The sequence below is a fragment of the Balaenoptera acutorostrata genome, chromosome 7 (assembly GCF_949987535.1).
Source record: "Balaenoptera acutorostrata chromosome 7, mBalAcu1.1, whole genome shotgun sequence".
Taxonomy (NCBI): domain Eukaryota; kingdom Metazoa; phylum Chordata; class Mammalia; order Artiodactyla; family Balaenopteridae; genus Balaenoptera; species Balaenoptera acutorostrata.
The window spans coordinates 24,160,147-24,185,590 of NC_080070.1; the positions used below are offsets into that span (position 1 = coordinate 24,160,147).

Below are 25,444 nucleotides of genomic sequence, written 5' to 3' on the forward strand. Positions count from 1 at the left end.
TCAGAGGCCCTGGAACTCTGGCCCAGAGGAGGGGTCCTCACATAATCCCTAATTTACAGCATCAACAGCACCGGGGAGTGCCTTAGAAAAGCAGATCCTTGGGCCACACGCAGACCTACCGAATCACATGCTCTGGGGGCGGGGCCCAGAAAACAGCGTTTTAAGGACGCCTCTACATGAGGGATGCTGATGCAGGCTCAAGTTTGAGAATCACTTGAGCGCTGTGCAGAAGCCAAGAAGCTTCTACCTCACCTCTGTATGTGTTTCTTTCAGGGCACATGTATCCTCTGTTGTTACAGACAGATTTTCTGCACTGCCCATCCTCTCCCACACCTCACAGCAGTCTTCATGATAGGAAATGGCCACCAACCGTTCCCGAATTTAAATCTCTTTTGGAGCACTAGCCAAATTGTGACTAGCATCCACTTCCAATTGCAAATTCTGGGGGAGGAACTCAGGGGGCCCAGTTTGTGTAAGCAACCTCTTCAAGGTTGTTCCCAGTGTAACCTTTGAATGGAGGAAGGTTGGGATTGGGAAGGGCCCGTTCCCAGAAAAGAGGTGAGGGAAGCAGAAAAAACAAGGGGTATCCCTCATGGGAGGCAAGAGAAGAAAATCTAGGATGACTAACCATTGTCGTTTGCCTGGGACTTTCCTAGTTTTAGCACTGAAAGCCTCATGTCCTGGGAAAACCCTGGGTCCTGAGCAAACTAGAACTGGTCACCTGAGAATTGAAGGGTGGGGCGGGAAGGGAGGGGCTTTCACTTGGGGGTGGGCACAAAAGGAAGAGAAGGAGCTGGTAAGATTCTCAAGTGAGGGCATTTAGAGATGTTGGTGCATTTTTGGTTGTCGCCATGACTGGGGTATGCTACCGACACTCCACAATGCTTGAGTCAGACTTGCACAAGGAAGAATCGTCCTGCCCCAAATGCCAGTAGCTCTCCTGTTGAGAAACCCTTCTGTGACAAAATGAAGGCACGACCAGCAACCTAGCTGCACATTAGAATCACCTGGAGCTTTAAGGTACCAAGATTGGAGCCCCAGACCTAGCCCCAGGGTTTCTGATTTAACTGGTCTAGAGAGGTGCCCAGGCATCACCACCCCAGGTGATTTTTTTTCTTTTTTCTTTTTTTGGGGGTGCTGTGCAGGATATTCGTTTCGGCACGTGGGGTATTTGTTGCGGCATGCAGACTTCTTAGGGGATCTAGTTCCCCGACCAGGGATCAAACCCGGGCCCACTGCATTGGAAGCACTGAGTCTTACCCACTGGACCACCAGGGAAGTTCCCCCTCCCTCCTTTTTTTTTTTGGCATTAAAAATATGTTTATCTTTAATGATCCAAGACTCTGCAAGACACACTGATACCCAGAATTGGGTGGAAATACAGCATCTCAGCAGTGCTGCTGACAGCCTGGGGGATGCTGGCCTGAGACCCCTGAGGTGGAGTCAATTTCAACCTCATGGGGAGCCTCAGTGCCCTCTATCTCCATGGAAACCAGTCTAGCACTGGGATGAGGCCCTAGGGAGCCCACAGGAGCATCTCTGAGAGGTATTTCCCATTAAAAACAAATGCTTTTAATGTGCAGCTGGGTTGATAGGCACCATTGAGAATCAAAGTGACATCAGGGAGGGCTGAGCTGTGGGAGTTGAAGTCTTGGGAGGTGAAGTATTGGGGCACAGGGGGAAGAGGGAAGTTGGGATGTCTGAGGCTGTAGAGAGATCTAGAAGGCTGGAGGACAATGATGAGGGCGTTGGGTTTGTTCATGGAAAGAGGCCCTGGAGTCTGGATCCAGCAGCATGGAACCAGAGCAGGTGCGTGCTCAGTGCCTACTAAGAGTAGAGTGGGAGGGAAGGTGGATCTAAATATCTAAATTCTTCCAGAAGCAAGAGCCAGCTGGTAAACACTTTGACCCCAGGAATCAGGGAGATGCAGGCACTGTGACAGGTGTGACAGTGTTTACTGGTGCTTGGCTGGTGGAGTAGCCAAGCCTTTGGCTTGTTTACAGCCTGGGTAGCTCATTAAGCTACTGTTCCTCCCGTATTTGAAAAGCCTGTTGGTTTGGGGTAAAAACTTGTGATTTTTATCAATATCAGTATCTCAATATTTATCAGTATCTCAATAAGACCAGAAGTGACAGTTTGACTCCATATTTTTGTAAAACGGTAATTACTTCACAGTTGTTTACAATGAACCAATTCCAAAGCACTTTCACGTGATCTTACTTGGTCCTCCTTGTGTGTTGGATGGGCAGGTATCATGCCCCTTTTTCCAGCTTATGAAGGTAGTTACTTGGCTAGAGTCATATGGCCATAAAGTGGTGGTGCTGGGACTGGCACCAGGGGGTCTAATTTTTAGGATAGCCCTCTTTCCACCATGCCGTACAAGAGAGAGTTATTTTTTTTCTCCCTACAGCCAAATGGAGTCTTCTGCATTTGTGAGGGAAGTGTAATCTGTCAGCCTGGGTGGGTTACAGTTTGACCCATATCATACCAGTCCGAATGTATTGCTTAATACCCTGAAGTAAAACTGGACTAAAAGTCAAAAACCTATGGATATAATATGACTTATAGAAATTAATCTTGTTGGGAGAAAGCTACTTTTCCCCTCCTCTATGTCTGGCTTCCAAAGAGAAGAGTTCAACAGGTGAAGGAAGACTTTGTGAGGGATTAAGGAGAAGGAATTGGGGCAGCTTGGACCTTTACTGAACTGTGTATGTTTTTTCTCTACCATTGCCCCTGGGTTCTCTGTACAGTATTTTTTTTTATTTTTCTGAAATGAATTTCACTTTGTTTATGTTCAGAAAAATTCAAACCTATTCTGTGTTCCCATCCCTGTTTATCAGAACTGTCCCTCAGGACATCCGTCTTTAAACTTTAAAGGCTCCTTTTGACTGTGGACAGTTAATTTGTGCTCTCCGTATTCCATAGAAATTCATGATCTCTATTCACCATCCTACTCTCCCAGCCCCTCTCACCAGTTTGAATTTGCTTTGCAAGTGAAACTGGGGGGAAATCTGGCCACGACTGAGGGCAGTTCTGAGCTGAAGAACCAGACAAAGGAAGGCGATATCCTCAGCACGTGAGCCCTGAATGTGGGTTTAATTGAAGGAAAGAGGTTTGTTCAATGCTGGGTTTATGGCCGTCTCAGGTTGTGCAGCTGGAGGAATATGGTATAGAATATGTGCCCTATGGGTTGAAGTTGGGCCAGGAGAGGTCTGTGCTGTGCAGCCTTTTGGCAAACAGCCACTAAGATTCAGTCAACACTGGCTCCTGACAATTATGACTTCAAGTTTATAGTGTCACTGTTTAGAAAAAACACCTGTGTTTTTTAAAAGTGAAAATAATCATTATAAAGAAAAATTCAAATCATAGCTTTATTAATGCATTTAACAAATATTTATTGTGTCCCTGCCATATGTCAGGCACCATTCAAAGCACTGGGGATATGACAGTGACCTAGAGTCTACACATTAATGTAGGGAGTAGCCAAAAAATAATAAAAATATGGAATATGTCAAGGGGTGATAAATGTTATGAAGAAACACAGACAAAAAAGAAAGTAGAAACCACTCAAAATCCCATCCCTGGAGATAACCTTTGTTAACATTTTGTTGAAAATCCTTCCAGACACCTCTCTACCTATATAGAAACATAGATATAATTTCATGTCAATGAGTATTTTCACATGTTGAGTCATAACCTGTTTCTTTTTCCAATAATATTTTCTGACATCTTTTCATGTCATAAATAAAAATTGACAATTTTTTTCCAGTTTTGACTTTTTTTTAATTTGGAAAATTTCAAACAGAGAAGTAGAGAGAATGGTATAGTGACCACAATTACCTGTCTCCTACATTTAATAATTGTTAACATATTTGTTTCATCTATTTTTGGGGGGACAGGGCTTATATCTGTTAAACTAAATTACAGACTTCGTGAACATCTTACCTGCTCTGTTTCTACACCAGTGGGGTGAAGGGCAAGTCAATTCTGACACCACCTGGAGTTAGTATCAGACTCCACAGGCTTAAGGGCTCAGTCCCCCTCAAGACTGCCTTCACTTCAAATATCAGCCTTACTTCAGGGGTCCCCGGGCCACCTGCACTACTGACCAACTGGTTACAAATTCAGGGGTTCCCACTACCCCCACAGGTTTGATAATATGCTAGAACAACTCACAGAACTCAGTTAAGTGCTACACATATAATTAAAGATTTATTTAAAAGGCTATACATAGCAGGAGGTCTGGGAAGAAGACAGAACTCCCATGCCCTCTCTTGGTGGAGTCAGGGTATATCACCCATCTGGCATATTAACCTGTTCATCAACCAGAAAGCTCTACTGAGCTTCAATGTCCAGAGTTTTGATCAGGGTTTCATTATTAGGCATGGATGATTATATCAGTGTTAAGTGATTGCACTTAATCTGGTCCAAAGTTGAAACTCTCTAATCACATGCTTAGTCTTTCAAGTGACCAACCCCTATCTTGTCTTTTCATTGTTGAATTATAAGAGTTCTTTATATATTCTGGATACTGACCCTTTATCAGATATTTGATTTGCAAACATTTTCTCTCATTTTGTGGGTTGTCATTTCACTTTCTTAATAGTGTTCTTTGACACACAGAAGTTTTCAGGTTTTTTTTTAAAATTATTATTTATTTATTTATTTTATTATTTTTAGCTGTGTTGGGTCTTTGTTTCTGTGCAAGGGCTTTCTCTAGTTGCGGCAAGCGGGGGCCACTCTTCATCGCGGTGCGCGGGCCACTCTTCATCTCGGTGCGCAGGCCTCTCACTATCACGGCCTCTCTTGTTGCGGAGCACAGCCTCCAGATGCGCAGGCTCAGTAGTTGTGGCTCACGGGCCCAGTTGCTCCGCAGCATGTGGGATCTTCCCAGACCAGGGCTCGAACCCGCGTCCCCTGCATTGGCAGGCGGACTCTCAACCACTGCGCCACCAGGGAAGCCCAAGTTTTTAGTTTTGATTAACTAAACTGATGAACTAAAATAGATAAATTGGACTATTTTCCCTTTTGTTAATTGTGCTTTTGGTGCCATATCTAAGAAACCATTGTCTAATCCAAGGTCATGAAGATACACTCCTGTTTTCTTTTAGGAGTTTCATAGTTTTATCTCTTACATTTAGGTTCTTTTTTATTTTTGGTATATGGTACAAGGTAGGTCCAACATCATTCTTTTGCTTGTGGATATTCATAGACCTTTTAAACTGTACTGAGTTACTTGTCTTTCTTTGCATTTGGTCTGTAAACTCCATGAGGGCAGAGACCAAGGTGGTCTTACTAAATTTTTAATGAATGGATGAATTAGACAACCAAAATATCGTTTCTTTCCTTTTGTCAGAAATTATATCAACTGTGTACAGTAACACTGTTTTCATTGTGATATTGGTAGTTAAAATCTTTTGACAATAACAATTCAGAAACAAACTAATACACAGGATGACAGGGATTGTACAACTTAACAGGCTTTGGAGCAAAACATTTGGATTCAAATCCTGATTTTCATTTAAGAAATGTGTAACCTTGGGCAGATTAATTACCTATTTCTTATTCCTTAAAATGGGGATTTACTTTGTATAATTGTTAAAAGGATCAAATAAGACCTCATAACTACAGTGCTTTACACATTGTAAGCATTCATCGAACGGTGGCAGTTATTTAATTAATTAATTAATTAATTTTTGGCTGCATTGGGTCTTTGTTGCTGCATGTGGGCTTTCTCTAGTTGCGGTGAGCGGGAGCTACTCCTCGTTGCATTGCACGGGCTTCTCATTGTGATGGCTTCTCTTGTTGCGGAGCACGGGCTCTAGGCGTGTGGGCTTCAGTAGTTGTGGCTTGCAGGCTCAGTAGTTGTGGCACATGGGCTTAGTTGCTCAGCAGCACACGGGATCTTCCCGGACCAGGGATGGAACCCGTGTCCCCTGCATTGGCAGGCAGATTCTTAACCACTGTGCCACCAGGGAAGTCCCAGTAGTAGTTACTTATTATTGCAAAGGATAAGCAGCAATGTTTGGAAATTTTCTCCATAGTACAGATTCCAAGATTTATATTTTCTTTTGTGAATTGAGAATTGTTATACCATCGATGTTTGATTCAGAAAGAAAAGCATACACTAAAACACAATTCAGTGTGTTTGTGCAAATACTCTGCAGTCAGAGCATCCTGGGCAATAGAATGAAATACCTTTTTGGGTGTCAGAATTTAGTGGAAAGGGGATTCTAGGCATTTTGTATTTATTTCAGTGTGGCACATTTTTCAGGTTTGTACAAGAGTTATTTGACTACGTGTCTGTCTCCTCCATTAGGGTCTGCATACAAATCTTGTCTTAAATCATCTCTGAATTTGCAGTACAGTGGACACTCCACAGATGGTTGAATTGATGCGCCTTGTCCACGGGGGTCCGAAAGGAGTCTATGTAGAGGAATGGAGAAGTCGGAAGGGGGAGGAAAGACCTCGGATCCATTGCCAAGGAGAGGAGAGCTGCACAGGTGTGGGAACCACGAGGGTCCTAGAGCTTCGGTCCGACGTAAGGAAGTAGAGAACCGCTTCTTCCCTTCTCCCGGCCCGGTAGGGTCACTTCCGGGAGGGGGCGGCGAGACAAGAGGAGGCATGCGGGGAAGGAGGCAGTTTACGCTGCACCAGGCGGAAGTGTGCCGACGGTTTGGTGCTGCCGCTTCCGGTCCGGGTAAAGGCTGCTGAGGTGCGCTGCATGGTCTGTGTCGGGCCGGGACAGCTTTCTGAGGGCAAGTCAGCGGGTCAAGAGGCGAGCACCGGCGTGTAGACTCAGAAGTCTGGAGTCTAGTGGTAAGATCGGAAAAACAACCAGGAACTTGAATACGATCTAACCTCTGTTTCCGAGGGGGTAACTTCCACGGGGAACCCCTCTGCCCTGGTAACGGCCAAAGAGGAGATGGCGCCAGTCAGGGAGCGGCCGTGGCCGACAAAGTGAGGAAGCGCGAAGGCAGAGCAGCCGGAGAAGCCTCGGGAGAAAACACCGGAGCCATCGCTGCCGCCACCACCGCTACCACCATGGAAGGGGCAAAGCCGACATTGCAGCTCGTGTACCAGGCAGTGCAGGCGCTTTACCACGACCCAGATCCCAGCGGAAAGGAGCGCGCCTCGTTTTGGCTTGGGGAGCTGCAGCGTTCGGTGAGGCCGAGAGAGGCCATTCTGCGCCGCGGGGCAAGGGCGGGGTGGGACCTCGGCTGGAGCCGGCGCCCGGCCGTTGGCCTCCTGAGGTCCTCCTTGGGGAGGAGCTGCTGCCGCGGGGTGGGGCTGCGAAGCTACATCTACGCGGCTTTTCGGAAACTAGTTGCAGCTGGTCGGTCGCGAAGTGGCCCTTTCCCCACCCCGTAGAATCTGGTTTGTAGGTCCTGTACTTCTCGCTCGTGGCTTCGATGTGGTCCTCTAAGTTTCACCCTTGCTATTACTTGCTTCTTAGGCCTTGCTTTTCCGTTTTGTCTTTCTTCAACCAAATCCAATCCCAGTCTTTCTCTGTCTTCCACTTAAGGATGTTTTATCCGTCTCTCTTCGGTGTCCAGCTGTTACTCCGGCAATTCCTTCCCACTCATAGCCTTACATCTCACTGTTTCTTGCTGCTTTTCTCTCTAGTTTGAGTACATTATTCTCGAAACTTCTCAGATTTCTAGATCCTTATACACGTGAGTTTTCCCCGTGTTTTGGAGTGCAACATAACGTAAAGAAAAAAAATCAGTTCTCGTTTCAGAAAATCTTTGCAGTTCTCATTTTGCTGCATATTGGTTTTCTAACCTTCTCTTTCCCCTGATTTTTAGCTTCTTTATAAGATACGGCTATCGTAGCTGCCTTGATTATTACAGATAATTGTGTCAGCATCCAATGAGGGGGTTAATTGCAACCTATTATACTTATTGTATTTCTGCGTTCTTTGAATCTCGTGTATTATGCTTCCTCCTCTAATTTTCCTACTTACCCTTGCAGTGCTTTAATTCAGTGTGATTATGTGTACTTGGTCATATTGCTGACTTTACCTTTCTTATTTTTGCATTTTATAGCCTAAGTATGTTTTAAAATTTGCTCCCTCCCCTCCCATTTCTTTTTTTAAACTCATAACTAGTACTTAAAGATGCTCTGCCCTTTTGAATCAGCTCCTAGTCTGTGAGTGCATAATAAGTATTTAAAAATTTGCAACTTTGAATATTACACTTAAAAAAAAAAATCGGGAACCCAAGTCCTGGGTGACGTCATGGGAAGGGAAAGGAATAAGACTCACTGTAAGCTACACGAGAAAATCATTCATATGTGGTCTGTCTTAGTGTTTAGTTAGTTTTTGTGATCTGGGGAGCCACACGTCCCTGATCTTAAAGTTTTCAAAGTAAAAATAGGAGGAATGCTACACCATACCAAAAGTCAGCCTTCCCTACTAAACCTGCTTATTGCTGTATGTATTTTAAATCAGTATTTTAGTGCTTACCATGTACCAGCAACTGCTAGGTGTTGGTATATGGAAATGAACCAGACAAAAAAAATCTTTGCTTGGCACAGGATATTTGTGATGTTTAAACGAGTTAATACCTACAAAGAGCTTAACAAAGTTCTTGGAACCTAGAACTCAAAATATGTAATTGTTATTTAAATATTAGTCACTTAGTTTCCACTAGTCTCTGTTACAGCCTTACATCATCACCATCATCATTATCATCACTATTTACAGTCGGGTCCCAACAGGAACAGATGGCACACTTGAAATAGGCTAATTTGAGGAGGGTTTGTTTTATAAAGGTACTGTTTATAAAGATGTGGATATAATGGGGTGCCACAAAAGATAGTGTAGTACCCTGTAGCCAAACTGTTAACAGCCCTAAACCAGAAGAGGCAAGAGAGAGAGTGGTTACTTCTTGGACTCTCAGGAGAAATATGGAGTTGGCTGCCTTGAGAGGAATTGTAGTTTTCAGTTGAAGGGACATAGCCAGCATGAGGTGATTCTGCAGGGTGGAAGCTGGAGGAATAAATATCTACACCTTATTCTCCTAACTTCCTCCTGGGATTCCCCATTGGGCAAACCCTAACCCTAATCTAGGGGACTCAAGAACCTGTTGATCTGTTCCATAGAGGTCAGCATACTGGGGCAGAAAACATGGTAGAGAAGAGTGGAAAAGTGGACCTGGAAAATAGCACAGTCACACATCATCATTTTTAGGCAACTTCAGCATCTGGATTGACAATTCAGCTAACACTTTGGCTTCTTAATTCCTTTACTTTTTTCTAAGCCACCTGGTCACACAGTCACATCTTGGATCTTGTCATTGCTAAAAAGTCACCCCCCCCCCCAAATCACTAATTCACGCATTGAACTCTGATCACATAACGAACTGAAATTCTTCTAGTTTGCTGGCTCAGGAATCTCAAGTAACGTCATGTAATAGTTTTTACTTTTTTGAAATCTTACATAATTTTAATTTTATCAAAATTAAGAACTTATTAATTTATTGTTAATTTAGTAATAAAAGTTATTATTGTTAAAATTTTAAAGATTTAAGCCAAACTTTAAAAACTTTCTAAAGTTATAAAATGGGAATAGTTTTACAAGATTTAGGAAGAAAAAGAGCAGTTTCATCGTTTCTCCTATGAAAGATGAGGATTTAGACTTCCTCCGCTTCCTCACACCCCATCACTCATAGGTATACCTATGGTATACCACATTTTTGGTTAACATAGGTATACCACATTTCTGGTTAAATCATTACACATTGTGAATCATGAAGTGTGTATACCATGATAATTTCTTTTTTGTGCAACTTTTTTTTTGGTGGTAATCATTACCTTTTTCTTTTTTTCACGTTTGCCTTATTTTCTATATATCTACAGTAATTCATCCCAAACTCTCTGTTAGTAGGTGTAAATATCCTCATAGTATGTTCACACTGGTAATCCGTTTACTTTTTTGGTGGAAGGAAACCTCTCCCGAGAGCCCTCCATCTCCCTGCTCCAATCTGGCCCGGCTGTTCTCCAGGTCTCTTGCATAATTATTATCCTGGGATCTCACTGTCCTAGGGAATTCCTTTTTCTTTCTTGTATTGGATGTGCTGAATCCTGGATCCCATGATCTTTTCTTGAATTACTCCCTCATTTGACAGATAATTGAGAGGGGAGCCTTCATCTCTTCTCTCTCATTGTTGGTCTTTTTTCTTGGACCACTTTTACCCTGAGAGTTCTCTAGTCTTCTGCCTGGAGGTTATGAACTAGGCTGCCAGTGGCAGGTAGGAGAATGAACTGGAGGGTGAATCTAACCGCTAAGTATGTAGACTTTAGTTTATTTAATCTGTTTTCAGTATGATACTCCTGTCCTTAGGTGAGTCTGTTGTCCAAGAGTCCAGAGTCCCTCTACTTCAGTCTCCCCAAAGTAAACCTTGAGTTTTCTGTGATGATGGGAGGATAGTATAGTAGCCTGGCCCCTCAGAGTCAGGGAGAAAATCTAGGAAACTAAACTGCTTACACAGATTTTGAAGCCATTCCTTTGTTTTTTGTTCTATCTGTGCATCTGTCTTCAGGTGTACCTCAGTACTTCTAATTCTTGAGCCTTACTGGGATTTTGCAAATGAATTAGTTTGCCTCTTGGCTTCCCCCATTCTTATCCCTTCCCCCTCCCTGCTACCAGGCAAATTTTAGCTTTCTCAGACCTGCTCTGAGAGTTAACACTCACCCAGCAGCTTTCTCCTTTTCACAGTTTTGTTAATATCATTCGTGTTTCCATTTTCTGTCCTTGTGGGTTCCCTCATCCTTGGGGGAAAAAAAATCTTTTTACTCTGATTTTGGAGGGAATTTGAGGGCAAACAGATGTTTCAATCAGTTAAATTGTGTTAAACAGAAGTCTTAGTTCTTGAATTTCATCAAAACCTTATTCCATTGACTGGCCCTTTTTCTTTGTTAGGTCTTGTCTTTTTCCAGGGACTGTCGTTCTCATCCCTTTCTTCAATATACCACCAACCCTTCACCTCTGATTTGGTAGAACTTGAGCGTGTGTATCCAGTTGCTTCTCCTGTCCGATTTTAGTGCTCTGCATCTTATTATCTGAATTCTCAAGAACCTTGATCTTTTGGTTATCCTGTGTCTCACTTGTATCCTCAAACTCCCTCTTTACTGGATCCTTCCCATCAGCACTCACACAGCTGTAGTATCTCCCAGAATAAGCAAATGGTTTTTTGTGGGGAGGGGATGCAGCCTTTGTCTGGTTTTATGATTTTTTAATTTTTTTCTTACCTTTGTACTTTTACTATTACTTTTTCCCACTCCTGTCTTCAAATGAAGAAACTAGCCCATCTTTTCAAAGCCTAGCTAGCTTAAATTCTTTCTCCTTAAAGTCTTAACAGATTCTCTTCCGCTGAAAGTCATTTCTGCCCCTGCCTCAACACCAAAAGCACTTTAATTGCATTTATCATTTTTTTAACCTTTTTGAAAATTTGTTTTGTCTCCCGCAATAGACAGTAGGATCCTTTCAGATGTTTATATAATCTGATACCCATAGTTGAAGGAATAAACCATGATTATTAAGAAATGATCAAGATGTCTGACAGTTTCTCTTTTTTTTTTGAACATCTTTATTGGAGTATAATTGCTTTACAAGGGTCTGTTAGTTTCTGCTTTATAACAAAGTGAATCAGCTATACATATACGTATATCCCCATATCTCCTCCCTCTTGGGTCTCCCTCCCACCCTCCCTATCCCACCCCTCTAGGTGGACACACAGCACCGAGCTGATCTCCCTGTGCTATGCGGCTGCTTCCCACTAGCTATCTGTTTTACATTTGGTAGTGTATATATGTCAGTGCCACTCTCTCACTTTGTCCCATCTTACCCTTCCCCCTCCCCGTGTCCTCAAGTCCATTCCCTACGTCTGCGTCTTTATTCCTGTCCTGACCCTAGGTTCTTCAGAACCATTTTTTTTTTTTTTTTTTAGATTCCATGTATATGTGTTAGCATACGGTATTTGTTTTTCTCTTTCTGACTTACTTCGCTCTGTATGACTGACTCTAGGTCCATCCACCTCACTACAAATAACTCAATTTCGTTTCTTTTTATGGCTGAGTAATATTCCATTGTATATATGTGCCACGTCTTCTTTATCCATTCATCTGTCGACGGACACTTAGGTTGCTTCCATGTCCTGGCTATTGTAAATAGAGCTGCAGTGAACATTGTGGTACATGACTGTTTTTGAATTATGGTTTTCTCAGGGTCTATGCCCAGTATTGGGATTGCTGGGTGGTATGGTAGTTCTATTTTTAGTTTTTTAAGGAACCTCCATACTGTTCTCCATACTGGCTGTATCAGTTTACATTCCCACCAACAGTGCAAGAGGGTTCCCTTTTCTCCACACCCTCTCCAGCATTTAATGTTTGTAGATTTTTTGATGATGGCCATTCTGACTGGTGTGAGGTGATACCTCATTGTAGTTTTGATTTGCATTTCTCTAATGATTAGTGATGTTGAGCATTCTTTCATGTGTTTGTTGGCAGTCTGTAGACACACAGTTTCTTAAAAATGTTCCTGAATGCATAGCTGCTTGTAGCACCTCCAGAGGGGCAGTTGGATGACTCAGATTTGTCTTTTTCTATGAATTTCATTTATTTTTGCTGCTTCTCTCTAACATATCCATGGATGATTGAAAATAAACAATATTATTCAGCCTCCTATGATGCTCTGTTTTCAGTCTTTCCAATCTTTTTTTAAAAAGCAGTCTTTATGAGATAAGTTTTTATTACCTTCATTTTATGCTTTGAACGACTTGAGTACAGAAAAGGAGAGGAACTTTTTGACACAATAAGCCTTTCTTGAAGTGGTCACTAAGTGACATTTTAAACCAAAAATCTGTTTTAGAATAGGCACAAAACATGCAGTGTAGTAGCATAGTGTTTTAATTTTCAATTTGAAATTGGTAAAGAATTCCCTGGTGGTCCAGTGGTTAGGACTCTGTGCTTTCACTGCAGAGGGCCCCAGGTTCAGTCCCTGGTTGGGAAATTAAGATCCCACAAGCCGCGCACCGTGGCTGGGAAAAAAAAAAAAATCTACTTTAGTTGAAAACAGAAAATGTAGTAACTAAAATTATGCCATATAAAGTAGCATCCAAAACTGTACAGTCCCTAAGAAAATTAACAAAAAAATGAAATTGGTAAGGAACAGAATTTGCCTGGTTTGTTTCAAAACCACTTTGAATAATATACGTTTTGAAAAACTATTATCCTTACTTCCCTCTTCCCCATACTTACTAATCTTAGAGTCATTTAGTATAGTTATAATGATCCTGGTGACAATAGATTTGGTATAACGGTATAATTTGGACATGGTTCAGCCCATGCTATGAGTTAGCATCTTTTCTCTTTCTCTGGTATTTGTATAAAACAGCCATTTTCTGAAGAATCTACATTCATTAAACTTTTTTTCCCCCAAAATTCTTGGAAACAGCCTACAGCCATCGTTTTGTTTTATGGGATAGGCGGATATCACTGATGTCTTCAAAGTGTTTTAAAAGAAAAAATTATTTTGAGACAGATCTTAAAGGAAGCCTATTTAACAGTGGACTACTCTGAATACTTAGTAGTTTCCTTTGTCCACCTCTAGTAACCAAAATTAGTAGACAATGCAGAAACCAATGGAAGGAAAGACCATCTCTTTATAGGGCTAATTAATTGTGCTACTCATTTGTTCTAAGTTTGTAATTTAGATTATAAGAAGGAGACTACTTTCACAGAGACCATCTGTGGGTTAGAGGTTATCTCAAAAGTTTCGTAGTTCAGTCTGTAAACTGAAAAGGAATGATGAAAAGAAAAAAAAAGCATAAGTCAACTGGAATTGATGGCATTGTAGTATTTGGCTTATCACATATCCTTGAGAATTTTCTTCTTCTAAATATATCAAGAAGGTCATGGGTCATGGAGTATCAGCTTCAGACTTCTTTCCTAGTAATTTTTCTCTTTGGAGTTTCTTGATTCTTTAGCCTAGTTCTAAAACCTAGAGTCTTTGTTTTTGCTCTAGTAATGCAGTCATTGATTTGATTTACCTGAAAATCTAGACATCTTTTAATGTTTCTGCTCTCATCCTCCAGTCAAGTGACTCTTAAAACATAGACATGTTTTTGAAGGGCAAGCCTTCTAGAAAATAGAAAATGTTCGTGTACAACTTCTTTAGGGTCAGTTAGTTCAGTGAACATAGGAATACTGTATACTTTGCATTGCTGGAAAATGGGAGTGTGTAAGTAAATGATGAAAACCAAAGACCTTTCAACTGAATAGTATACCACTCTGGCTATATTGTCTAATATGATTGCCATTACCTGCATGGCTGTTGTAGCTGTTTAAATTTAAGTTAATTAAAATGAAGTTAAAATCAATTCCTTAGTTGCACTGCCACATTCCAAGTCTTGGACAGTGCAAATATAGTCATTTCATGTCCTTGCTGTATTGGAGCTTATGAATGAGAATTTGTGATGGTATTTCTGTTGGCCTGATAGTCTGTTATCTGGTGGCATTCATCTGTATTTGGATTAGTTTATTTCTCATCTTCCCAGGCCTTGGACCAGAGTCAATAGTTTGAAACAGGATATAAAATGATCTGGATACTGCTACATTTTCTAAGTTGCCATTTTAACCATTTTTAGGCGTACAGTTCAGTGGCATTAAGTACATTCATGTTGTGCAATCATCACCACCACCCATCTCTAGAACTTTTTCGTCTTCCCAAACTAAAACTCTGTACCTGTTAAAGAATAATTCTCCATTCCCTCTTCTCTTCAGCCCCTGGTAACCACCATTCTACTTTTTTTTCCTCTAGGAATTTGACTACTCCTATTACCTTATGAGTAGAATGATACAATATTTGTCCTTTTGTGTCTGGCTTATTTCACTTAGCATAATATCTTCAAGGTTCATCATGTAGACTATGTCAGAATTTCATTCCTTTTTAAAAATTATGGTGCAATACACATAGCATAAAATTTACCACTTTAACCATTTTTTAAAAAAAAATTTATTTATATTTACTTTTGGCTGTGTTGGGTCTTCGTTTCTGTGCAAGGGCTTTCTCCAGTTGCGGCGAGCGGGGGCCACTCTTCATCGCGGTGCGCGGGCCTCTCACTGTCGCGGCCTCTCCCGTTGCGGAGCACAGGCTCCAGACACGCAGGCTCAGTAGTTGTGGCTCACGGGCTTAGTCGCTCCGCGGCATGTGGGATCTTCCCAGACCAGGGCTCGAACCCGTGTCCCCTGCATTGGCAGGCAGATTCTTAACCACTGTGCCACCAGGGAAGCCCCACTTTAACCATTTTTAAGTGTGTAGTTCAGTGGCTTTTAAGTACATTCACATTGTTGTGCAACCATCATCACCATGCATCTCCAGAACTTTTTTCATCTTGTAAAAATGAAAATCTGTACCCATTAAACACAGTTAACTAACTCCCCATTTCTCTCTCCCTACAGCCCCTGGCAACCACCATTCTGCTTTTTGTCTCCATGAACTTGACTACTCTAGGTACCTCATATAAGTAGAATCATACAGTATTTGTCCTTTTGTGACTGGCTTTTTTCACTTAACATAATGTCCTCAGGGTTCATCCATGTCGTAGAATGTGTCAGAATTTCATCCCTTTTTAAGGCTGAATAATATTGTATGTACCACATTTTGTTTACCTATTCATCTGTTGATACACACTTGGGTAGCTTCCACGTTTTGGCTATTGTGAATACTGTTATGAGCACAGGTGTACAAATATCTGTTGGAGTCCCTGCTTTCAATTCTTTTGAGTATATCACCAGAAGGGGAATTGCTGGATCATATGGTAATTCTGTGTTTTTTTTTGAAGAACTGACATACTATTTTCTAGATTTTACAGAATTTTAAGCTCTTGTTTTTTTTGTTTTGTTTTGTTTTGGCCGAGCTATGTGGCATGCGGGATCTTAGTCCCCGACCTGGATCGAATCTGTGCGTCCTACAGTGGAAGCGCAGAGTCTTAACCAATGGACCGCCAGAGAAGTCCCATAAGCTCTGTTGAACTTAAAAACATTTAATTCTTAGAAAGTTGCGCTTGCTCAGATTACCTCTCCTGTGTTTCCCTAGCTTGTACCCTGGTACTGAAATATTACCAGAGAGTGTTGTACTGTTATATAGGTGAAGTTCCAGAGAGAAGCTTTATTTCTCTTTACTGGAAGTTCACAGTACTGCTAATGGGGATAATTTTGTAGTGTTTGGCATGCAGAACCCCTTGAAAGTACCAATTTAATTTTCCTCTTTCTGGTTAGACTTCCCAAAATGAAAATATTATGAAATTTGTATTTTTTTTCTTTTGGTAAGAAATTTTCTGTTAACAGAGTTTACATTATATTTTTTACTTTTTTTTTCAAGCCCACAGCACTCTGCAGTTTTTCTCCGTATTAACTGTTCACTTGTATTTTCTGTCTCAGCCATAGTTAATACCATTTATACAGATGGCCCTAAAGCAGAAGAATACACTTAGAACTAGTCTTAAAAAGGTACATGTTTTTACATAAGCACTCAGAGTTTTCTAACACTATAATGCATTTTTTATTAAACCTTAAGCTAGACATCTCATATTTCTATACAATTAAGAAACTTGAATCTTCAGCATTGTGTTAGTGTATGCTTAGTATGTCTGATAGTACTCTCATTCTCCAGGTTTATACGAGTTGTTATAAAAATTGCTCAGATAGGCAGGAATAGAGACCGGTGATTAAAGGAAATCCATTTTCTATATTTTGGCTTTCAGGAAGCCTTCACATGGACTACCCATTTGCTTCAAATGAAATGGTTTCAAGCTTGGCATTTTCTACTTTTAAAGCAGGGCTGCCTAATATAATTAGTAAGGCCCACAGTGAATTGATTATCAAGGAATGCATGCTTCAGTCACTTCAGACCCAAGCTGACCTTATGGATCCAGATTTATTTATCTTTTTCCAGGACCGTTCTTGAGGTTAATATTCACATGCATATGTGGCTGAGGGTTTTTAATATGGATAGGGATTCTTTACAGTTGTTGAGGAAAAATTTTGGCAAAATTTCTTAGTATCATATTATGTGTGAGCAACAGCTACAGATTTGAGCCAAAGTTTATTTGATAGAGGCCATTATGACACAGGATTGTTTGAAAATGCTTGTCCCAGAAATACTGGGATTTCATCAGAAACTCAGGAGACCACAGCGTGCAGTGCTGTAGTCATTTGGTCTTACTGATTCCTTTCATTGAGATCAAGATAGAGTAATGCATATGGGCACTACCATCTTCCAACATTGTCTTGAAGATAAGAGTGTTTGAGTATTTCTCCTGGAATTTGAATAGCCTATGATGTTTTAAAGAATTATTTTTAGCCAGGAATCTCTTTCCTCCCATAAGGGAAGTAATATCTCCCTCTTAATTATCTATTCAGTTATTATGGGGATGGCTGTGAAAATGTAAATTGGCTGAACTTATCTCTATAAATGAGCTTTTTTGCTTCTAGAAAACTTGTTTATGCATACATGGGTAGTCTATGGTTCTGGGAGCTTGCTTGGGGCTTTATGATTATTTTTCACTTACGCTCTGCTTTTGGAGTTGGGAGTTGTTTACTCATCACTGCTGTGGTGAAGGTATTAGCTAAGTTTCATTTCATCATAGTTTCTGTATTTCAGACCATCTTGCAAAACAAATTATTTTGAAAGATAACAATTTTAGGTAGTGATGGTTTTCTTTTGAGATCTATAGCTTATATTTTCCCTAATATCCATTCGTATCATTTTCTCTCCTCGCTGTTTAAGAAAACCATCAGGGGCTTCCCTGGTGGCGCAGTGGTTGAGAATCTGCCTGCCAATGCAGGGGACACGGGTTCGAGCCCTGGTCTGGGAAGATCCCACATGCCGCGGAGCAACTAGGCCCGTGAGCCACAATTACTGAGCCTGCGTGTCTGGAGCCTGTGCTCCGCAACAAGAGAGGCCGTGATAGTGAGAGGCCCGCGCACAGCAATGAAGAGTGGCCCCCACTCGCCGCAACTAGAGAAAGCCCTCGCACAGAAACAAAGACCCAACACAGCTAAAAATAAATAAATAAATTTATAAAAAAAAAAAAAAAAAGAAAACCATCAGAAAGTAACTTGTGACAGACCTAGCAATTTATCTTAAATTTGTAAAATTTTCATAAAGGATTAGATACAAAAACTTAAGATAGTTGACTGACAAAATTCCTTTCTCTTTTTCAGGTTAATAAAGACTAGTTTGTTCTTTACCTGTCTCATGAAAATGACTTTTTCTTGATTTGGGAAATTCTGATTTTCTAGCTCTATACCATATTGGTACAAGGCATGTGTCTATAATGTTGCAGTGTCTGATTGACTGTTTTTTAGGGGTTCTTTTTACTGTGCTCTTGCCTGGTCTGCCCCTCCTTCCAGTATACTATAAATCTTTATTTAATAGATGTATTATTCACTAATTGAAACGTTTTTAAAAAGTACAGCAGTCTTACACATTTATTCTTACTTATCAAATTTCATTGAAATATTTGTATTTCCAGAACCTAATTTTCTATTTGCCAGAGCTCTTCTGTTTTCAGTGAAGTATTTTTAGGTAATGCTGCTTAATTTGAGGAGTTTTTGTATAGGATTAACTAGCAGCTCTAGTCTGCTTCTGATTCTTGGCAGCTGATGAATCCTTAGGCCCCCTATCTGGGTGTGTACATGCAATGTTAAGGGTCTGCTTAGTGATTTCCGTTGATTAGGCAGTTTTAGAACTGTTAGTGTAGAAGTGAGTCTTGTAGAAGTGAGTCTTGGAGCAGTCGTGACCGTTAAAGAAAAAAGGGCAAGTACTTTTAGGATCTGCTGTGAAGTATAATGAAAGACTTAGAGCATGTTAGTGAAAGGATTGCTGGGCCATAGCCTGCTTCATATTCATCACATAGTCATGGAAATATCTTTTGAAAAGACTGATATAAAGGCCTGTTCTGCTACTGCTTTGTGAAATGGAAGATTGGAATTAGTTGCTTAAATGGAAAATGTTCTCTTGTTGCAGCCTCTTTGAAATGTGCTGCTAGTGGGAGCTGCAGCTTCCTCCTGCTGACTCTGAGCCCCAGGCTTCGGTTGAGATGGTCCTTTCAGAAATGTGGAGCTTAGTCCAAGCCTGGATTTCAGTGGGTAGCACCTGGCATCTGTGGCTAGAAAGTCCTATGAAGTGTAAGTGCTTTATTCTCTCCTTGTAAAGAATCCCTTTTCCTTTCTTCTTTCTGCAGCTTAGCAGAGGGGAAGAACAGTGAGCAATGTACTGTAGTATCTGAGGTATCAGGATTTGGTTGCATTTTCTTAATGATTCAGTGATCAAAACAGGATTACTTGTTTTCTGGATGCCAACAATTCTTAAACCCTCCTGGAATTCAAAATAAAGGGACAAATTATGACCCCTTAATATATAGTACTGGCAGTATCATCCTGGGTAATTTTTCACTGACAGTTTACTTAGTAGACTGTGATATTCAAGTTTCCCAGGTTTCTTTAGAGGTCACTTTTGTATTTCGTTCTTGTTCCAAAAGACAAATATTTGAAAAGAGAGGCACATTTGACCAGTGGGTGAGGCAGCGTCAAGATAAATCAGGATGCTTGAAATGAGAAGACAGTTCTTTTTTCACTTCGGTTCTGCTTGACACATTTACACAAGGAGCAGTATGGGAATTTTCCTAAGACCGATTCCTCATAGAATTGTCCTAGGAAATACATATAGCTACCATCTATATTTTAGTTTAGTTAAAAAACAGAAAACTGATAACATAATGAGTGTTAGAAGATGCAAAGTTTATATTTGGTTTAGTTGCCTGGGGTTAACTGCTATTCTCCTTTTTTTCTATTTCAGAAATACTGGTAATATTTTAAAGTAAGGTCATTCCAGAAAAGACTCCCATTTTGGGGAGACTTTAAGTTTCCCTTCACTGAAATTTTTCTGAGATTCTTAAATCTTCCGATTTTGGCTAGGAAAATATTGAGCTTCTTCTCATTGCTAAAGCAAAATATATATTTAAAACAAAACAGAACCAAGGCTCCAACTGGGTAAGTAAGGCAAGCAAAGTTCTACAAATGAGGACTCTGAATGAAAAAGGTCCTTTCAGGGCCTTTGTTTTCTTTATCTGTAAACTGGTTTGCTTGTTTTCTCTTGCCCTTTCTCTCTCTAAACATTGTGGATTCTGTTCTTATAGCTTAGTCCCAATCCAGTAAGTATCTCAGCTACCTAGTGAAAGAATGGGCTTCATGTTTGGGAAAACAAAGAGGTGTTATAGATTTATGAGATGATAGTATCTTGTCATTTTGCTTCATATTTAATAATTTAACATATATTTGTTTAAATGGCTCTATGGCCAGGAGATTTTGAGAGAGGCAGAAATAATTAAGGTTGTTCTTTTTTTTTCTTCTTTTAATTAATTAATTAATTAATTAATTTATTTATTTTTGGCTGTGTTGGGTCTTCGTTTCTGTGCGAGGGCTTTCTCTAGTTGCGGTGAGCGGGGGCCACTCTTCATCGCGGTGCGCGAGCCTCTCAGTGCCGCGGCCTCCTTGTTGCGGAGCACAAGCTCCAGACGCGCAGGCTCAGTAGTTGTGGCTCACAGGTCTAGTTGCTCTGCGGCATGTGGGATCCTCCCAGACCAGGGATCGAACCTGTACAGTCCCCTGCATCGGCAGGCAGACTCTCAACCACTGCGCCACCAGGGAAGCCCTGTTCTTTACTTTTAAAGAGCTTACAGTCTATTGAAAAAGATGAACAAAAGCCCAAATAATTACAATATAAAGTTCTACAATTGAGCTGTTACAGTCAAGGGTACCTTGGTAGTAAGGAAAAAGGATTACTCCTCCAATATTTTCTCTTTATTTCTGGCTTTCAGGAGTTTGAATATGATGTGTTTAGCATTTGTTTGTTTGTTTGGGGGGGTGGGGGACAGTAATATTCTCTGTTGCCCTTGTCTACTGTAGTCTTTAGCAGTTCCAGTGTCCAGTGTTCTCATTGGTGGGGCTTTCTCAGTGATTCTGTCCTCCCCTGTGGCATTCATGCTCTGCCTTGCATCTGGCAGATCTTGTGCAGGATAAATTTTTTTTGCCCTTCCTTCAGTGGTAGGAGACCACTGTGGTGTTAATTGTTATAGTATCATGGGCTCAAGATGGTTTTATGCCCTGTCCTGTAGGGGTAGAGGTTTTTTTCTTTTACCCTTACTGCAACAGCAATGGGTCTCACTTAACCTATAAGCCTTGAGGGTAACATGATTTGCTGCCCCTCCCATACCAGTTAAGGCTTTTGTTCAATAGGGGAGAAGGGTCTAGTCAGAGCTTTTTGTGTCCTTTCTGCTATTGTGGCTACTCCTGTCCTCCAAGACTGTACCACCAAAGAGGTTTTCTCTGGTCTCCTGCCCTACCCCCATTCTTTCTCCTGAGTATTTGGTGGAGGTGTGTGGATAAGAGCCTGTAGGTGGTTGTGAATTCCCTTTGTGTCCAAGAGTCCCATGGGTTTTATATGTTCATACTAGCCCACACATATACAATTTTTTAAATCAATTTGTTAATAATTTTAATTGAATTTTTATTACCTGGTCGTCTGGTGCCCCATATCTCTTTTCTTTGTTCTGCCACAGGTGAGCCATCGCTTGGTGAGGTCTCTTTAAATTTCAGTCTACTTGGTTGTCCTGGGACCTCAGCTTTCTGATGCATTTAAGAAAAGTTACTTTGTAGTTTATTTGCTTTTGTTTATTAACTCCAAAGCAATGTTCTTTTCCACTTTCTGCATCTTAGGAGAATGTGAAATTCCTCTCAGGTGTATAGATTCATTTATTTTAAACCCTACAAGATACTGTTGCTTTATATAGTCAGTGTTCACAGAGATTTACTTACATACTTAGCCTTTCCATTACTCTTCATTCCTTCCTGATTTCCATGTTTCTATCCAGAATTATTTTCATTCTGCTTGAAGAACACCCTTTAGTATTTTCTTCTTTGTTCTATTGGTAATGAACTCTCTCCTTCTATTTTTTTTCTTTTGGTCCCAAAGTGTCTTAATTTTGTTGCATTTTGGAAGGATTTTTTGCTGGGTATAAGTAACCAATTGGCAATTATTTTCTTCCAGTACTTTGAAGATATTTGATTCCCATTTTTTATTTTGGCAAGTCAGCTATCAGTCTAATTGTTCCTTTAAAGGTAATACATGTTTTTTCCTCTGGCCTTTAAGATTTTCCTTTTTGTTTTTAGCAGTTTTTTAGCAGTGTTATTTGATGTGCTTAGGTCTGGTTTTTCTATCCTTAGGGTTTACAGAGTTTCTTAAACTGTGGCTTGGTGTCTTATCAGTTTGGAAATTCCTCAGCCATTATGTTTAAATAGTGCCCCATTTTTTTCTTTTCCTTCTGAGATTTCAGTCATGTTTGTTAGACTTTTTCATTATGTCCCATGTGTCACTTGCATTCTTCCTATTCTTTACCTTCTATTCTTTTCTTTTGCTTCTTTTTTTGAGTTTGTGCTTCAGGTCTTATTTTCTATTGACCTATTCGCTAGCATAGTAATCTTTTCTTCAGTTGTCTGATTTGCTATTCAAGCCTTCCATTTGGATCTTAATTTCAGTTACTGTATTTTTCAGTTCTAGAATTTCCCTTTGATTCTTTTTTTTAGATTCCATTTCTTAATGCAAATTCCAATTCGTCTTCTAATTTCTTGAATACGTTAATCAGCTATTTAATTTTTCCCAACTGTTTATTTTGAAAAATTCATAACTTGAAAGAATTGTATAGTGAACACTGATCCATGGTAAGTCCTTCTCAAATTGCCTGTTCCATTTGCTTTCTCTCTTTTTTCTTTCTTACTCTCCCTTTGGAACCATTTGGAAGTAAATTGCAGATTTTATAATGCTGTACCCCTAAACATTTTGACGTATAGCTCATAAGAACAAGACATTCTACTAAACTAAAACCATTGTCACATTAAAGAAATTTAACATTAATATACAATAATATTATCTAATACACAGTCCATATTCAAATTTCCCAGTTGTTTCAGTTACAGATTTCTAGCTTTTATGAAAGGATTTTTTTTTTCTTATTTATTTATTTATTTATTTATTTATTTATTTATTTATTTATGGCTGTGTTGGGTCTTCGGTTCGTGCGAGGGCTTTCTCCAGTTGCGGCAAGCGGGGGCCACTCTTCATCGCGGTGCGGGGACCGCTCTTCATCGCGGTGCGCGGGCCTTTCTCTATCGCGGCCCCTCCCGTCGCGGGGCACAGGCTCCAGACGCGCAGGCTCAGCAATTGTGGCTCACGGGCCCAGCTGCTCCGTGGCATGTGGGATCTTCCCAGACCAGGGCTCGAACCCGTGTCCCCTGCATTAGCAGGCAGATTCTCAACCACTGCGCCACCAGGGAAGCCCCGATTTCTAGCTTTTAAAAAAATTTTCTTTCCCTAATCCAGGATCCAATCAAGGATAATGCATTGCTTTTAGGTGTTATGTCACTTTAGTTTCCTGGGGTGTTTTTTTTTTTTCCTTTTATGATAGTGACATTAAAAAACAAATCCAGGCCTATTTTGTCTTTGTTTTTAATATGACCCACTCACTATTTTACTTTGTTTGGTTGTTTCCTCATGATTGTATTCAACTTAAACAGTTTTTGGAAGAATACTACATGAACGCAAAATTGTTGTTTTCAGTGAATCACATCAAGAGTCACTTAAAATCTGTTTGTCCCATTATTGGTGATGTTAAGTTTTATCATTTTGGTTGAGACATCACAGTTATTTTAGTCCTCATCTGATAATTCCGTTATCTAGATAGGTTATTTTCTATTGTCTGTTTCCACCCCCAACCCTCCCTTTTTTGCTTTCGTTTGATAAATACTGGATATATTGTTTATGAAAAGTTGAAGAGATAATAAATGATGTTTTTCCCCTGAGGTAATTTCTTTTGCTTCCGGCAGGTCTTTATGATAGGACCAGATTCCTTTAGTCTGAAGGGATTGAGCAGATTCTAAACTGTGTGTTTCTTTTTTGTAAAATATACATGTCATCAAATTTACCATTCTAACTATTTTAAAGTGTACAACTCAGTGAGAGTAAGTATATTCATGTTGTTTTATGACCACCAACACAAGCAATCTCCAGAATTTTTTTATCTTCTACAAGTAAAACTTTGTACCCATTAAATGATAACGCTGCCCATTCTCCCTCCCATCAACCCTTGGCAACCAAAATTCTAACTTTGTCTCTATGAATTTGACTACTGCAGGTACCTCATGTAAGTGGAATCATATAATATTTGTCCTTTTGTGTCAGGCTTATTTTACTAAGCATAATGTCCTCAATGTTCATCCATGTTATGGCATGTAATGGTACTTCCTTTTTAAGGCTGAATAATAGTCCATTGTATGTATAGGCCACATTTTGTTTATCCATTCTTCTGTCAATGAACATTTGAGTAGTTTTCAACTTTTGGTTATTGTGAAATATGCTGCTATGAACATTGGTGTATAAATATCTGAGTCCCTGCTTTTGATTGTTTTGGCTATATACCCAAAAGTGGAATTGCTGCATTATGTGGTAATTTTATTTTTAATTTTTTGAGGAACTGCCATACTCTTTTCCATATTGGCTGCACTATTTTACATTCCCACTAGCAATGTGCATTGTTACAATTTCTCTACATCCTCATCAACACTTGGTTTTTTTTGTTTTGTTTTATTTTTTGTTTTGTTTGTTTTGGCCACGTTGCAGCCTGTGGGATCTTAGTTCCCTGACCAGGAATCGAACCCGTGCCCCCTGCAGTGGAAGTGTGGAGTCTCAACTGCTGGACTGCCAGGGAAGTCCCTGCCTATTTTTTTAAAATTATTTTATTTATTTTATTTTATGCTGCGTTGGGTCTTCATTGCTACACACAGGCTTTCTCTAGCTGCAGTGAGCGGGGGCTGCTCTTCATTGTGGTGCGTGGGCTTCTCACTGTGGTGGCATCTCTTGTTGTGGAGCATGGGTTCTAGGTGTGAGGGCTTCAGTAGTTGTGACACGCGGGCTCAGTAGTTGTGGCTTGCGGGCTCTAGAGCACAGGTTGAGTAGTTGTGGTGCACGGGCTTAGTTGTTCCGTGGCATGTGTGATCTTCCCAGGCCAGGGCTCGGACCCATGGCCCCTGCGTCAGCAGGTGGATTCTTAACCACTGCGCCACCAGGGAAGTACCTCTGCCTATTTTTAAATTGGGTTGTTTGGTTTTGTTGTTGTTGTTGTGTTGTAGGAGTTCTTTATATATTCTGAATATTAACCCCTTATCAGATACGTCATTTGCAAATATTTTCTCCCATTCTGTGGGTTGCCTTCTCATACTGATTATATCTTTTAATGATTAATAGAAGTTTAAAATTTTGATGTAGTCCAATTTATGTGTTTTTACTTTTGTTGCTTGTGGGGTTTTTTTTGTTTTTTGTTTTGGC

General features: G+C 40.4%; 1 protein-coding gene across 4 annotated transcripts in view; it reads left to right on the plus strand.

Annotated features, from left to right (window-relative positions):
* Positions 1–6,677: 6,677 nt before the first annotated feature.
* The window catches only part of TNPO3 (transportin 3), an 83,139-nt gene continuing 64,372 nt past the window's right edge, over positions 6,678–25,444 (plus strand). Inside the window, exons 1-2 of one of the 4 annotated variants that reach the window (XM_057550068.1) lie at positions 6,691–6,819; positions 19,034–19,194. Coding sequence is in view for 1 of the 4 variants with exons in the window: in XM_007177181.3 (XP_007177243.1) it covers positions 7,045–7,164 (120 nt within the window). In the remaining 3 variants the exon portion in view is untranslated. Of the gene's footprint in view, positions 7,165–19,033; positions 19,195–25,444 lie in introns of all 4 variants that reach the window. The other 3 variants (XM_057550069.1, XM_007177182.3, XM_007177181.3) reach the window with 3 other exon arrangements.